Source organism: Numenius arquata, chromosome 1, assembly GCF_964106895.1.
Source record: "Numenius arquata chromosome 1, bNumArq3.hap1.1, whole genome shotgun sequence".
In the NCBI taxonomy this organism is placed as follows: domain Eukaryota; kingdom Metazoa; phylum Chordata; class Aves; order Charadriiformes; family Scolopacidae; genus Numenius; species Numenius arquata.
Window position 1 is genome coordinate 120,459,805 of NC_133576.1, and position 15,113 is coordinate 120,474,917.

At 37.8% G+C, this 15,113-nt stretch overlaps 1 protein-coding gene across 5 annotated transcripts in view; it reads right to left on the minus strand.

The window, feature by feature from the left end:
- Nucleotides 1-15,113, minus strand: part of SGCG (sarcoglycan gamma) — a 143,418-nt gene that overhangs the window by 15,115 nt on the left and 113,190 nt on the right. For all 5 annotated transcript variants that reach the window (XM_074160318.1, XM_074160310.1, XM_074160326.1 and 2 more), the window contains one exon: nucleotides 11,558-11,630. In XM_074160318.1, the coding sequence (XP_074016419.1) occupies nucleotides 11,558-11,630 (73 nt within the window). The remainder of the gene's footprint in view (nucleotides 1-11,557; nucleotides 11,631-15,113) is intronic.

Here is a 15,113-nt window from a genome sequence, read left to right on the forward strand (position 1 = left end):
CTCAGCTTATTGTCCTTGGATGCAATGAGGGGAGCCACAGTGAAATGACAAAACCCCATTGATAATGATGGGGTATTGATGACAGTATCTCACGAAGAGCTATGTGGTGGTGGAATGGAGAAACCAAGAAGTCAGATCACAAATAATCATTAGGCTCAACTAAGCATATCTCATCTATAGGGAATGCATTTTCTAAAGCTGAAACAATGTTATAATGACCTCATAGAATCTTGAGCCACTGCAGTAATGGATTCTTTGACTCTTAGTGTGTTTTACATTAGACAATCACTGGACAGAAATAAAATCATAATTAATCAGATTCTATGGATAAATTCATTTGTCCACAGATAAATTTATCCACTTATCCATGAATCCCTATTTAAATGATTTTATCCATTGACTTATAATCTTGTAAGTCAAACAGCTTGGAGTGCAGTCTGCTACTTGTTCTACTGCTGAATCAGGGTGCCTAAATTTTAAGCATTGCAATGTTAGAGCTGAAGGACCCAAGAAACCAAAATGAATTGTGTTTCTCTAATGACTTCTTTGTTAAGAACTCCATGAAAGAAAAGCATAAACAATATAAGATTGCTTTATTTTCTCTTGTGCTTCACGCAAGATTGTGAGCAATCTGATGATCCAAGATAAGAAGAAAAGAGAGATTGTGCTGTTTTCCTGATACAAATTTGCAGATTTGTAAGCTTTAAGAAAGAATTAAATTGCAGGAAGACATTGGAGATGAGTGATGCAGAGCAGTACAGAAGATCAGAAAAACCCTCAGAACAAGAATTGCTGGAGTCAACGGAAGAACTGTAAAAGATAATAAATATACATGTAAATACAAGCACAGGAGGCTGACACACAATTATTAAGATTAGTATAAAAAAGAAGTCTGAATTTGATGCAGAAGATATGCAGAAGGTTTTGAAGAAAGAAGAGATTCAGAAAATGAAAACATTAAGAATGTACTTTGAAATTCTCAGAAGTCTTTAGTGAGTATAAGACCACTATGGATTTTTACTAACTTAGAAAGAGAAGATACTTATTTTAGGCAAGTATGATGGTGTCATGACTTTTCTGAAAAGATAAGGTTCTAGCACAGCCAGGGCCTCCAAGCTAATTATTAGCTTGGAAGGACTCATTACCTCATGCCTGATATCAAACAAGAGCCAGTAATTGACAGCTTTTGCTAATCCTCGTTACAATGTTATATAAACTATGATTAACAATTTAGATGAATTTATGGAATACAGGGTTACAAGTGGAAAAGCTTTGCTCTGAGATTTGAACATTTTCCAGCAAAGTGTGTGGCCTTGTTTCTTATGATGAATTTTCATTTCTTCAGAGCTTAACCAAATATGGCATAGTCGATAAGGGCGTGATTCCTCGGAACAAATGCAGTTGCCTATAGTAAGAAGTATAGGTGATCCCCTGTACCCTTCAAGTTGAAGGGAGAGAAATAGGCACTGCTAGGGCATAATTGATCTGATCTATTCTAGCTGTCCCTATTAGGATAAAGTGTAATATGCCCTAACGGTACCTGTTGCTTTCCACAAAGAGGTGATGGGATCTGGTGTAGATAGAACTACAGTCTAAATGAGTTGAATCAATTCCACCTGAACTACCTGCCCAAGCAATTGTAAATCCTTGAGGCCATGCTCCAGGTATATGAATGTCTCTGAAAATGCATCTGTGTGTGTTTTTGGGAGGGCCCCTTCACTTCAGCAAGTGAATGGTGAATCAGTGTTTTTGCTTGAAGAGGGGTAATTCTAAATCTGGACGAGCATCTGAGATGCATCTGTTTATTCTGGGCACACAGAGGTCCTCTAGGTTTGGACTCTGCTGTATGAATGCACCCCGAATATGTAAGAGCTGAATGGTAACCAGAAGTGTGTGCTGAATTATCAGCTGAGTCACACCCAGGAACAACGAAGAAATCATTTTGGATCAGCCAAACAGATACAGATAAAGGGTTTTTTTGTTGTTGTTTTTGTTTTTTAACCCTACTCCATCTGTATAGGAAGTGTAGTTGATTTTTAAATAAGTCAGTCTCTCTTTTTTTTTTTTTCTTTTATGCTTGTCTTATGCTAAAAATGATCAAGGATAAAGGGCAGATTCCTGAAGCACTCCATTCCTTCTGGGTGGCATTCTTAAATGTTGGGAGTATTTGCTGCTCTTGAAGATGTCAGCTGGTATGTTCTTCAGCATATTTTCCCTTCTTTTATTTTGAATTAAAAAATTCTCATCATTAGTTTTATTTCTTGAAATAGTCTGTGTTCCAAATTTGTTTCGTATTTATGTTCTAAATTTGAAATGAGTGGCAACAGATGATTCCAGTACATCTCAGTTACGAGATTCTGGATTCAAGGGAATTGTTCAGCAGAAGCACAGCAGGCACTAACACTGCTTATGGCTTAGGGGTGATGTCTGTGCACAGCACAATTACAAAGCCAGATTTGAATAACAGATGTTTCCAGTTCCCAAGGTTTTGGTTAACAGAGCTTATTCTATAAAAGAAATGTTCAAAGTTCTAGTACAAATGCACGTACGTGTTCTCTTAAAAAAAGAATAAAACAGCACCCAGTTCTAATGGTACTTTGAAAAAGACTATAAAAGCAATTTAAAACAATGCTTATAACCTATTGAAAAGCAGAGCAGATGTGATTATTACAGTATAGTTATTTGTTTACTAATTCACCATCCATCTTAAATATTGAGGTGGTTTTGCCTGTTCGTCCACTGTCACTCAATGCAGAGTTGTTGAGGGAATGAAGACTAAAGATCAGAACTGAGATATGATTAAAATAGAAGCTTCTCTCAAGACTGACAGTTGTGATAAAGAGTTGTAAGTAGAGCTAATTTAAACGAGGTCTCTGTTGATGACCTCAATTTTATGACATGCTGACTCTCCAGGTAATTAAAAATGGCCAAGGCCCCAGTGAATGTGATTGAATCTGGCACATCACAGATGTTTCCAGCATAGCTATCTTTTTTCAAATTACTTTAATGATATTAGAAAACAACTTATTGTATTATAAAATTTTACTCTCATATAATAACACTTTTTGCATCACTGTTATAAAAGTCCGGTTAGTATTTTCATTATGAGTCTTGATTTTCATAAATTATCTTCCAGGTTGAAACTTTCCATGCCTTTCTTTTATACACCTCAAGCAATTTTTTCTTTAATATGCAGAAGCATAGAAAGATTTCAAGTAACTGGAATCCTTCAGTACACGCTGCTCATAGTGTCCACTTGTTCTGCATGAAAAGAAACACTCAAGTGAAGAGGTCTTATGCTGACAAGCAGGTCATACCCTTCCTCTCTCTTCTTTTTCACTAGTACAGCGGCTGAATGTGCCACGCTCTCTTCACATTCCTCACAACTGAAGTATCACAGCTGCATGCACGGACTGAGGGAGAGGGGAAGGAGTGTGAGTAGTGACTGCACACATGTACAATATATCTTGGAAGAATGACTGTTATTAGGAAATACTTCCCTTTCTTCTTCCAGTGTTTGCCACATGCACATCCTTATGGTGGGTGACTCCTGTTCCATGCCTCCCCCCGCCAGCTCCCTTGACATATGTGCAGACAGGTATGTAGGTGAAAGATAATGTAAAGGATGCTCTACCCAGCTCAACTTTATGTCTTAGACGAGTGACAGCACAATCATAGACTTCCAAAGAGGGCTCCAGGTGTTCATCTGCAAGGTGTCTATAACTGCAACAATCATTAATGAAATTTTCACGGTAGCTTGCGCTCTGGCGGAGTTTGCTGTAATCACTGACGACAAGTTCACTTTAGCAATCTCACTGAGCAGTCTGACATTGTCAAGTACTCAGTTCAGCGGTGCAGGTGTAGAAATCATTACACCTTTGCATGACTGGCATAGGCAGCTATGGAAAACAGGTAAATGGTTTTGTCCCGTACAAGCGGCAGAAATAACTCCTATTGATTATAACGTGTTAAGGTACATCTCTGAAAACTTGAGGCTTTAGGAAGAACATCAGCCACCTGACTGTCTTAAGGGAAAGCCAGTGATGATGGTGGGCAGAAACCTGGCACGTGTTCTCAGGGAGATCTCGCCTGGCAAAAACTAACTACTAACTACTAACATCGGTGCATGGATTTCCTTTCCTGCTGTCACTGAGACATAGAACCATAGAATCATAGAATCCTCTGCACCGGAAGGGACCTTCAAAGGTCATCTAGTCTGACCCCCACCCCCCCCCGCAGTCAGCAGGGACACCCCCAACTAGACCAGGTTGCCCAGGGCCTCGGCGAGCCTTACCTTGAATTTCTCCAGGGAAGGGGCCTCAACCACCTCCCTGGGCAACCTGTTCCAGTGTTCCACCACCCTCATGGTAAAGAACTTATTCCTAATGTCTAATCTAAATCTGCTTTTTTCCAGTTTAAAGCCATTACCCCTTGTTCTGTCATTGCCGGCCTTTGTAAACTGACTGTCTCCAGCCTTCCTGTAGGCCCCCTTCAGGTACTGGAAGGTTGCTATGAGGTCTCCCCGGAGCCTCCTGTTCTCCAGGCTGAACAACCCCAGCCCCCTCAGCCTGTCCTCGTAGCAGAGGTGCTCCAACCCCCTGATCATTTTTGTGGCCCTCCTCTGGACCCTCTCTATCAGGTCCATGTCCTTCTTATATTGAGGGCTCCAGACCTGCACACAGTACTCCAGGTGAGGTCTCACCAGAGCAGTGTAAAGTGGCAGAATCACCTCTCTGGATCTGCTGGCAACACATCTCTTGATGCAGCCCAGGATGTGATTGGCCTTCTGGGCTGCAAGTGCACACTGCCTGCTCATGTCCAGCTTCTCATCCATCAGCACCCCCAAGTCCCTTTCCTCAGGGCTGCTTCCTAATACCTCATCCCCTAGTCTGTATTGATAGCGACATCTATCACTCACTCATGGACTTCAGAGGCCAGCAGTCCTTCGAAACAGGGAACGTGTTGTAGGTGCTCAAGAGAGCAGCTCTGGCTGCCAGCACAGGCTCACTAGGAGAGCCGAGGCTCTGTTCCCACCAACCACCAAATGTCCCTCCCACCTCAGGAGAGAAACATCTTCTGTGAGAGCAGGACAGAGTCCCTCTGCAGACTCAGAATTACAGAAGGGAGGATGATCTAATCAGCAGGGGTAACTCTAAGGTCACACAGTCCACGCACATTCATTGGTATATAAGCCCTGCAGGGGAAGCAGTGTAGTTTGTAAACTAAATTGCAACGAACAAGATTTTGCAAGAACACAGGTGCACACAAATAGCTAGTAACACAAGACAGAGCAAACAGATTGTTCTCGGAAAATGCTTTTCACTTTAAGATTAATATTTTCAAGAAAAATCCCTGCTTAAAAGAAGACTAGATATGAAGTAATACCGAAGCCTTGGCTAATAAGGTAGTTTCAAATATGAGTCAGAAATGTTTCTGAAAAGTTGATAAACATGTTGATGTCCTGTACCATCCTTTTAAACCATGCCTTTTCATAGATTTGAGTCCATCAGATGCACAGAAAGAAATTCTTTAAGCTTCCAAAAGTAGTATTTGAGGGTGTTCTTAGTTAACCTGAATGCCATAAACTATATGAACGCTAAGTCATATCAAGCAAATTAATGCCAGGGCTCACAAAATTACATTGCAGTGGAAATATCTCACCAGTCAGGGAGCAGAAATACTTTACAAATACTGACTCATAACCGTAGACTTACTTTTCCATTACGTAGTTTGTTCTCTTCTGACTGACTGGGCTTTTGATTTGCATAATGAATGCAAATAAAAATCACTGTACTTCAATTAGTCAGATTTTTTTTTTAGGCAATTAGCATGTAAGCATTAGTATTACAAACATGATTAAGCAATGATTTAGCAAATGTTCTTACTCTGGTTGGCTTCTATATATCTCTTTCTATATTTCCTTCATAATTCTTATTCGTACACACATAAAACCCCACAAGTTCAGTTTCCAGCCCTTCTCTCTGTCTTATTACACAGTTTACCCTAGCAAGTCTATACTTTGAGTGCAAAGGAAATCATATTATGAACGGAGAATGGAAAGGATAAAAGTAAGCTTTCATAAAGAGTCAGAGAGAAGCAGAAGCCATAAGAAAAGTGAAGCCACAGGACAGAAGTCAAAATTAAAGGGAATATATTTATTATGAATATATAGATAGGGAGGTCTACCAGCAACCCATCAGTACAGTACATTACCTTAACCAAATACCTCCAAAGCATATAATTATGTCCTCAAACTATCAATATTCTATAACAGGTAAATCACAAGCTAGTAAATATATATTTCGATGATTTTCAGTGTTGGTCATAGGTATTTCATTAAAATACGAACCAATGCTTCTTAAATGTTATAAAGTTTTCATCAATGCCAATATTATACATTTGTTTAAAATAGGTCCATTTCCCTGAGAAATACTGAAATCTTTTCAGAATATATCCATAAGCTGTTAAATAGTATGTTAAATGATAACATTATATATATATATTTATAATCATAGTCTGACAAATGTTGTCTGTCTGGAATAGTGACATCGTCCCTGCTATAGTGCTTTTCAAATGCAAGAAAGGTGGAATGATGTGGGTCACTTTTGAACTTGGATGTAAACCTTCAGTAGAAGCACTGGCAAAATACCACAAACTGACTGTGCTAAAGGTGATTTCCCATGGGATTTGTGCTCAGAAGACACAGTTGCTGGCTGTCAGACATCCACTTATGGCAAATACAAGAACAAAGCTAGTACTATGAGCATCATACTCATTATGCACAGTATACAGTTAGTTAATAAATTGAAAGATGTCATTTTTGTAAGCACATTTCCATTAGTTTGGGAAACACAAGTGCTCAGTTGAGAAACATTGGTTTGAGATTTACACAGCTTTGCTGATCCATTGTTTTCTCTTAGAAAACTGCAAGACATGTAGATCACAAGAAGTGAACAGTATCAAAATGACAAAACTATGTATGAGTTACCTGTTATTCAAGCATATGAAATATAAGAGGAATAGAATAATATGCTACATAATATTCTAAAGTGCTATAAATTATCAGGAAAATATGTTAGCACCAGACTGGAAAAATGTCTAAATCGAGACACTAGTTTTGCACAAAGAGAGTGTTATTTGGTAAAGGGGATAAAAGGGTATTTGTGCTGGCATGAAACTCTGGATAATATCAGAAGAGGCTACTTCCAGAACCTAACATGGAACCTGGGGAGAAGCTGGCTTTTAGGCAATTGCTAAAAATGCCTCTGTCTACATCAGCTCATTCCATTAGTTGCTGTTATACATTTCCCACCTACATTTTGTGTCACAAGTTACGTGTCTGAACATAAGTTTCTATAATTCTGTTTCAATTCCTTCTTTTGGAAAGCAAGGTACCTGGTTTCCATTAGAACTTTGCTGTGATGCAGTTAGAGCTCAAGTCCATGGAAGCACCAGGGGATCTGACTGAGGCAAGTTCTCTACTTGCCAAATACACACCAAAGCACAAAGGCTGTGGACACTTTAATGGAAAACCTTGGAAGAGACAACACTTTCCACATTTTTATAATATTCTAAATAATATCTAAAATATATATTATAATATATACAATGTTATATTATATATAATACAATCCTATTGATTTTGCTATTCAGCAAGGATTATGAAGCATCTGTTCAATTCCTTCCTCATCTTGAGGGGAATGAAACCTGTACTTGTTACCTCTATTTATCAGACTACAAAACAGCTTGGTGGGAGTAAAGAGCTGGATTATGGTCAGCCCTGGGTTGAATGTCAGTCTTTGCACAACTGAGTAACCTGGCAAGAAACAGAGCAAATAAAGAGGAGATAATCTGATAATCTAGTGGTCAGGACATTCATCTAAATCATAACTGCAACTCCCTGGTCTCCTCCTGTTCTTGGCTGAAGGCCCTAAACACAAGACTGACTTGTGTTTCCTCTTGGTTGCTCTCCTGCAGTCCCATGGCCACACAGAAGAACAGGTTCAGCCAAAGGAAAGAAGATACATCCCAATAGACAGGGGACTGCTGTCAAAGAAGCACTCCTGCAGCTGGAAGCTGTGTCAGCACTTGACTATATAAGACAACTAGATTGCAGAGAGTAGGAGTTCAGACATATTTCTGTCCTCATTAATTACAACGGGCTAATTTAAACCAGGTACCTCCTCTGTGGTGTTTGTTTGGGGACAATATTTCCTGGATATACCCAAATCTTCCAGTTGCCTGTAACCATGCCATTGAGATGTTTAATGGACACTTATTTCATGTGAGACCCTGATTTTATGTCTCTACTATGACTTAAAGCCTTAACAAATTTTGTAAATGGAAACCAAGTATCTTACATAGACATAAGAACTCCAGGAAAGGAATTCAAAAGTAGTCAATGCTATTTTAAAGCTAGGAATGCTTCAGTTTTGAAATGTAGATTTTGTTATTATAATTCTTCCTACCAGTTGGAAGTAAGCGCAACCACATCTTTTTTTCTTTATGGATGAGTCATGAATTCAATCTATTAGACTGAAAAGGACTCTATATAGTTTCCTTCAAATTACAGGATGAAAAGACAGTTACTGACCACAGTATAATTGCATTGCTCTGTCTCCATTACTTAGCTATAAAAGGATATGTTCTAAGACACTTATCTCTTTGTTTCCAGAAAAGTCGTCTATCTTGATATTCAGCATTAGGACAGGAAAGCCAGCAGAACGTGTAATTCAGAGGGCCATTTGTGTCAGCTTTATTTGTGATACTGCCCTAAATCTGAACGACAGAGAATGAATGCGGCCTCCGTTCATATGACACAAGCTGAAAAGTTACGAGCATTAACAGCTTTCCGGTCAGCTTCTTGAAACATGCAACTACATTTGAAGTGGATGGCTCTTGAAGCGGTCGTCCCTATATTTAATGCTGCATACCAAGGTGCTTTATAACACATTCACCCAGTATATCACATTCACATGGCACAGCACAACCACTGAAGGAAAAATAGAGGAAAAATACCACAAGATTAATAGATGGTGAAAGTGTGGAGATAATGCTTAAGGTGAGCAAATAGCTTATATTACCTATACCTTGATACTCACTACCTTAATCTTGAAAGGAAGCATATTCAAATTTAAAATAAAAAAGTAACACTTAAAATTGTGTTTTAAATTTTCACATTGAAGTGCTTTTCAGTAGGTAACTTCCTATATTTAACAGCGTGGAATGAAACAGAATATCTATAAAGCATTACAAAATTCCCATTCATTAGTAAACTTGTCTCAGCCCCTTCACAACAGAACACATGAATTTTGTTTACACTGACATTTAAGGTTACCCTTGAAAATAACCTTTTCCCAGTATAAGCCTTGTAAATTGCTCTTCTCTGTTTATATCTTAACTTGGCGTCTGCATTGCAGACAAATGCATTTGCTCCTCAATCCTCCCCAGAAGCCCTCCACAGAATCATTGCCATCTCTGCTTTCACACTTGACACTGATTACGGGTGGTAAAGACAGCAAAAAAAAAATAATTTAAAGGAATGAGGCATTCTGAACCGCTTTGGGTAAGTTTCAGGGGCCAGCCAGGACATGAGTGAGTGATGTATTCATTGCACAGCTTCATGTCCTGATATTCAGCATTTTTCTTGGGGTTACACTAACTCGGTTTCTAGCACAGCTGTGATATCTAGCAGCTTTAGATTGATGTGAGATATTAGTGCTCAGTGACATGGTTTAGCGATGTTTTTTTTTTAATCAGAGTTAGGTTGACAGTTGGACTAGATGATCTTAAAGGTCCCTTCCAACCTAGACAATTCTATGATTAATGTCAGTCACAACAATCAGTGTTGATGTGCCCATATAAGTACTGCCTTGACATTATAATATGTATTAGCATAACTTCTGTAAATTCTGGAATAATCTGTACTTCCCACTAATTTAAGTTAATTGAAGACAGAACTGAATTGGATTTTAACTGAACTGTTGCACTCGAGCTCTGCTAACACAAAGCAACATTCTAGATTGAAACATGTGATTACAGTTGACATCGTAAAAATTATAAAGAGATAAGCCACGAGGTAAACTCATCCATGCAGGAGAACTTTACAAATCCTTTGAATTAATCTCAACGTTTTCCTTCAGATTATGTTCTATTTCAAAAACAGATGAAAAATTTATAATAACAATAGTTGGATGTAGTCTGAAACAGTGTAATTGTTTTTAAACAAAGTACAGATAAGAATGTAAAATGTAACATAGCATAATGGCTGTAGGATAAAACTCTTAGCTTTAAGCCTATTAAAATATTATTAATTGATGATGCATTTGAAGCAAAGTAACAACCACAGAAAATAATTGATACGTATCCAATTAAAATTTGCAGAGAGCTTCTTAGCTTTGTAATTACAAAACTCGATGTCCTACTTTATCAAAATTGAGATAATCACAGGAAATGACAAATTTACAACACAATGAATCCACTCTCTCCAAAACCAGACAACGTTCACCACAATGCACAATCTTACATATTGGTCAAAATCTGGCACATCCAGATTCTACCACAGTAGAAGAAACACATTTTTGAAAGTGGAGACCAACATGTAAAAACTAATGTCTTGAGATCATTCTGTCTTCAAATGCAAGCACAAGGTACCTTACTGTGATTAAATTTTAAGTATAAAGGAGAAAATTAAAAGAAGTATCTTAATAGTCTCCCTCTCATTTGCCATTTTCAATTTGAAAATTCAGTCACCAAGATAACAGACAGTGTTCTTGAAAGCTTTAATCATCTTCTGCTACTCTCTAATAGTTCTCCCTATTAGAAAAGAAACACTAAGAAGAGAAATTATGACAGAACATAGCAGACTGCCAAGGTACGAAAGGACAGAAGTATAATTGTTAAAGAGATCCTCTTTCATTTCAAATCTTTCTTTGAACTGGCTTATAAAAAGAAACATAGCATGTTCATGAACAGAAAGTAAATTGATTTTATTACCTCATCATAACCAACATACAATTTTCAATTCCCAAAACTACGTAGAATAATGCAAAAAGAAATGCTATCCCAGAGTTAAGGAGCTCTGAAACATATAAGGGACTTTATAATGATTTTCTCACCCCAAACTGCTTTTTAGTTATACTGAGCTTTGCACATTTTCAAATTTTTCTTATTAGTCTGTTTCCTCAGATTGATACTAATTTCTAAAAATATTTACTAAGAATAGGTCGATGACCTACTGCAGACAAGCAACTTCTATTACAGAAAAAGTCATACTTAAGTGTTTCAAAATTGAAAAATACAAATTTACAGAAAAACCTTCCATAGTATCTTATGTGGCTTTAAATGTTAACCATCAGCAATAAATCATTCATAATTTATTTCAAAATTGCAGAGCAATGTATAATTTTCCTTCAGAACAACAATTTGACACATAAAATAGAAACCCCAATAGTAGTTCTGTAAATGCTTATGAAAATCCCTTGTTCAGTAAAATGTTAATATCTACAGCAAATAGCATTTATTTATTAGATTTATGTTTTTATGTATAAATCCTTACCTAAGCTGTTTAAAAGCTTCTGCCTTTACAAGTGGTGTTTCTACAGAGTGTTCAAAAAGTGCTCCTTCAGGCCCTGAAAAACAAAGAAAAATACCGTATTGTAAAATTTCAAATGTAAAAAAAATAGCAACAGTGATTTATATGGGCACTTTGATACCAGAAATTAAGATAGAAATCATATATTAACAATTAATGAGGCAATTAAAATATAGATACAGTCCTACTACCACACTATTAACTGGAACAACACAACATACGGGTAATGTAAAAGTACAGGTGTAATTTCTAAAAATGAAATCTAAAAAGTCTCAAGATAGAGAAATTTTAAACTACTTGGGACAACAAGATAATTAAATAAGGTTTTTACAATGTAACTTCCATTACAATTCATAGAGATAAATAAAATCCCACAACATCTTTGCAAATATTACAGATTTGAATAATATTATTTATTTTAGACTATTCTATACCTAGGACAATTCTGGCATGTAGCTTTGTCAAAAATTTCCCCCTATTTTTAGGCAGACTTGCTGAATATAAAATGACATTTATGCATGTAGAATGGTAGTAACTATGCGATCAGATAGTTCCCCAATGGGGAAGAAACAGCGTAGTAGTACCTATGTAGGTGGGGCAAAGCAAATCATCAGTAGGAAAGGATTATTTGTGTTGCATATTAAGATTATTTCCTGAAAATAAGAGTCCATGGCTTTGTGTCACAAGTCATTATTTTAATTTTTCTTTGTAGTCCACCTACTTTTAACCTTGCTCTTTCTTCTTTGCATCTAGTGTTTTCACTCTTGCAATGTACTCTTTCTGGGTGGTTCTAAGCTAATTTGTGCAAGAAATACTACGATAATAAAGAGTTTTCAAGACTGGAGTTCATAGCAGGGAGTACAGCATGCGATGGATGCTGGTCCTCCTCTGAGGATTTATAGTGTGAAATAGAAGCAAGACTGAATGCTAAGAGGATAAATCCAAATAACGACTTACATGAATTTTAGGTCCTGGACATTTAACATATTTAGGAATGCAGGCTGCCTACAACAGCACAACATCCAATTTGCAACCTAGGTCCTAGGTGCTGAGGTTCAAGAGAGCAATTAGATTGTAAAGAAAATTATGGTCAGGCAGTTAATGACATACCTAAATATTGCATGTTCACACTGCCAGCTTCCACACAACATCACCCCTCAGTTCCCCTCCAAACATAGGTGCTGGTAGAAGAGAAGTGTCTAAGTCTTGCAGAATAACGTGATGATGATTGAGTATCTGGCTAGATGGTAGGAAACTCGGTTTGCAAGCCCTCTTCATCATGAGTGTGAATATTGACTTGATAAATGCATCTACTGCACTGAACCAGGCAGCAGATGAAGTAAATTGTTGGTGTAACGTTTCTCCCTCCTTCAGAGCCTTCTTGTTCAGTGTGAGCAGACCTGCTCTACAGAGGGGGCCTGAGCCCTCCACAGGTAGGCCTCATGTAAGCGCCCTCCTCTGCATCTTCCTATTTTCAGCTCTGAAGACATACCCTATCAAAAGAACTTGTGCAAAACCGCAAGCTCCAAACTGTCCCCACAACAGGCAGGCACCCAACCTCACCAGGAACCTCTCTGTTGGACCTGAAAGTTCTCCAAGCACCTTCATTTCTGTTCTCCTGAGGACTAGCATCATTGCAGTATCACCAGCTCAGCAACCATCTCCTGCATAAGCTTCACGAGGATCAGGGAACTAGCTGAAGTAATACAAAAGCCCCTGTCGTGGCTTGAGATTGCTCAAAAAAGCAGCTAAACACCACCAGCTGTAGCAAGGGTGGAGTCTCTCACCTTCTGTTCACTGGCTTTGTGAAGGTACTCATTCAAAACTGAGGGAGGCCTTAGGTTCAGTGATCTTCTCCACCCTAGAGCATTCACATATCTAAGCACTTTTCAGGTAAATATGTAGTAAGGCAATATATTTTAATAGCTAGGATATCACTCAACGTAGTTTTTCTGGCTGCTCTTTGAATTAAAACAGAATGCAGTTACCCTCAGGAAAGGCTGTAGAAAGCCCTAAGTCAGGGCTTTGGGCTCCCACCTAGAGAAACAAACTCTCAAGAGCCCTTGAGCCATGGGCTGGTGAATATGCATGCATGCATGTGCATGCTTATTTAAATATTATCATTGTTAATATATAAAATGCAAATACACATGCAAGCAAATGAAAACTGTTTTATAATATGGTCTGTCTGGAAGACTTGATGAGATTGGGATGAAAAAGTTATAGTACATGTAGAATCAGGCAGAAAAGAGGAAAGACAAGGGGAAATGGATGATTAGAAAACATGGTATAGATGGTATAGATGCAGTATTAGATGTGGTATAAAAGGAAAAGCATAATAAAAAATAGTGGGAGCAACAACAGAGAAGATGGTAAAATGGAAAAAAAGTCAAACCAAGAGATACCATTAATTATTAATTAATTATTAATAAATTATTATTAATTAATACATCATGGAGCCAACTGATAGGAAGAATTGTAACTTCATGAGGTCTGGGGAAAAGTTCTCAGGATATCCTAAGAAAACATGAATCATGCTGCTTTCTGAGAAGAGCTCTAGCTGAAATCATGATTTCTTAGACTGAAATCCCCTTAGCTTGGATGGAAGAGAAGGGCACAAAATATAAGAACTGCCATACTGAATCACTTCACCACTTCAAGGAAGCATGGATTTCTAAGCTTCTATTTAAATTTTGTTTAGCTGTCGATATCCTCATCGTCAGTTTAAATAGAAGAGTCTTTCTGGAATCTGCTAGCTGCCATGATTATAACACTGGAAAATACAAAATCCCTTAATTCAGACAGGACTTTTATCCTTCATTAGCATGAAGATTATTTTGCAAGATAAAACCCAATGGCTGGCCTGACATAGTTTATTCTCCTGTTCTTGTATTTGTGCTGGAGGGTGTTACAAGGTGGCAACCTTACACATTGGAGATGATGAAAAAAAAACCCTAAGGAATTAAATAATTTGAAAATGCTGATTTGGTACAACTAGGATATTTTGCAGTGATATGCTGATCTGTCAAAATTTCTGACTTAGTTTACTTGCCAGCTAGAGGTGGTAATGAATTCAAGTTTTTCTCAAATGTGATTCTTCTGACATTGTGGTCTTTTGAGAATATATCATGATGCCTCACTGTCCTTCATTCCACTATGTCCTACCTGACAATTCTTAGCAAAGCAAGCATTTCACTCTTTTCCTCGCCCAGACTTTCATCTTGGATTACAGTGAATGAGTTGTAATTTCAGCGAAATATATGCTGTCACTATGCTACCTGTGCTAACAAAAGACTTGTCAGTAACTTTGAATGAGCTCCAAATACATGATTCATCAGGAGAGACAGCTTGATCTTAATGTCTTCTAGTTGTAGTTCTGGGAAGTCTTTAGGTACGTCTACGTGAGGAGGTAATGTGACCTGAAAAGGGTGGATTTATAGAGTGATACACTTGGTGCTAAAGATCTGCTGCTCAGATTTAGGGGATTTTACCTTCGACCAACTCCAGCCTCATCCTGTGG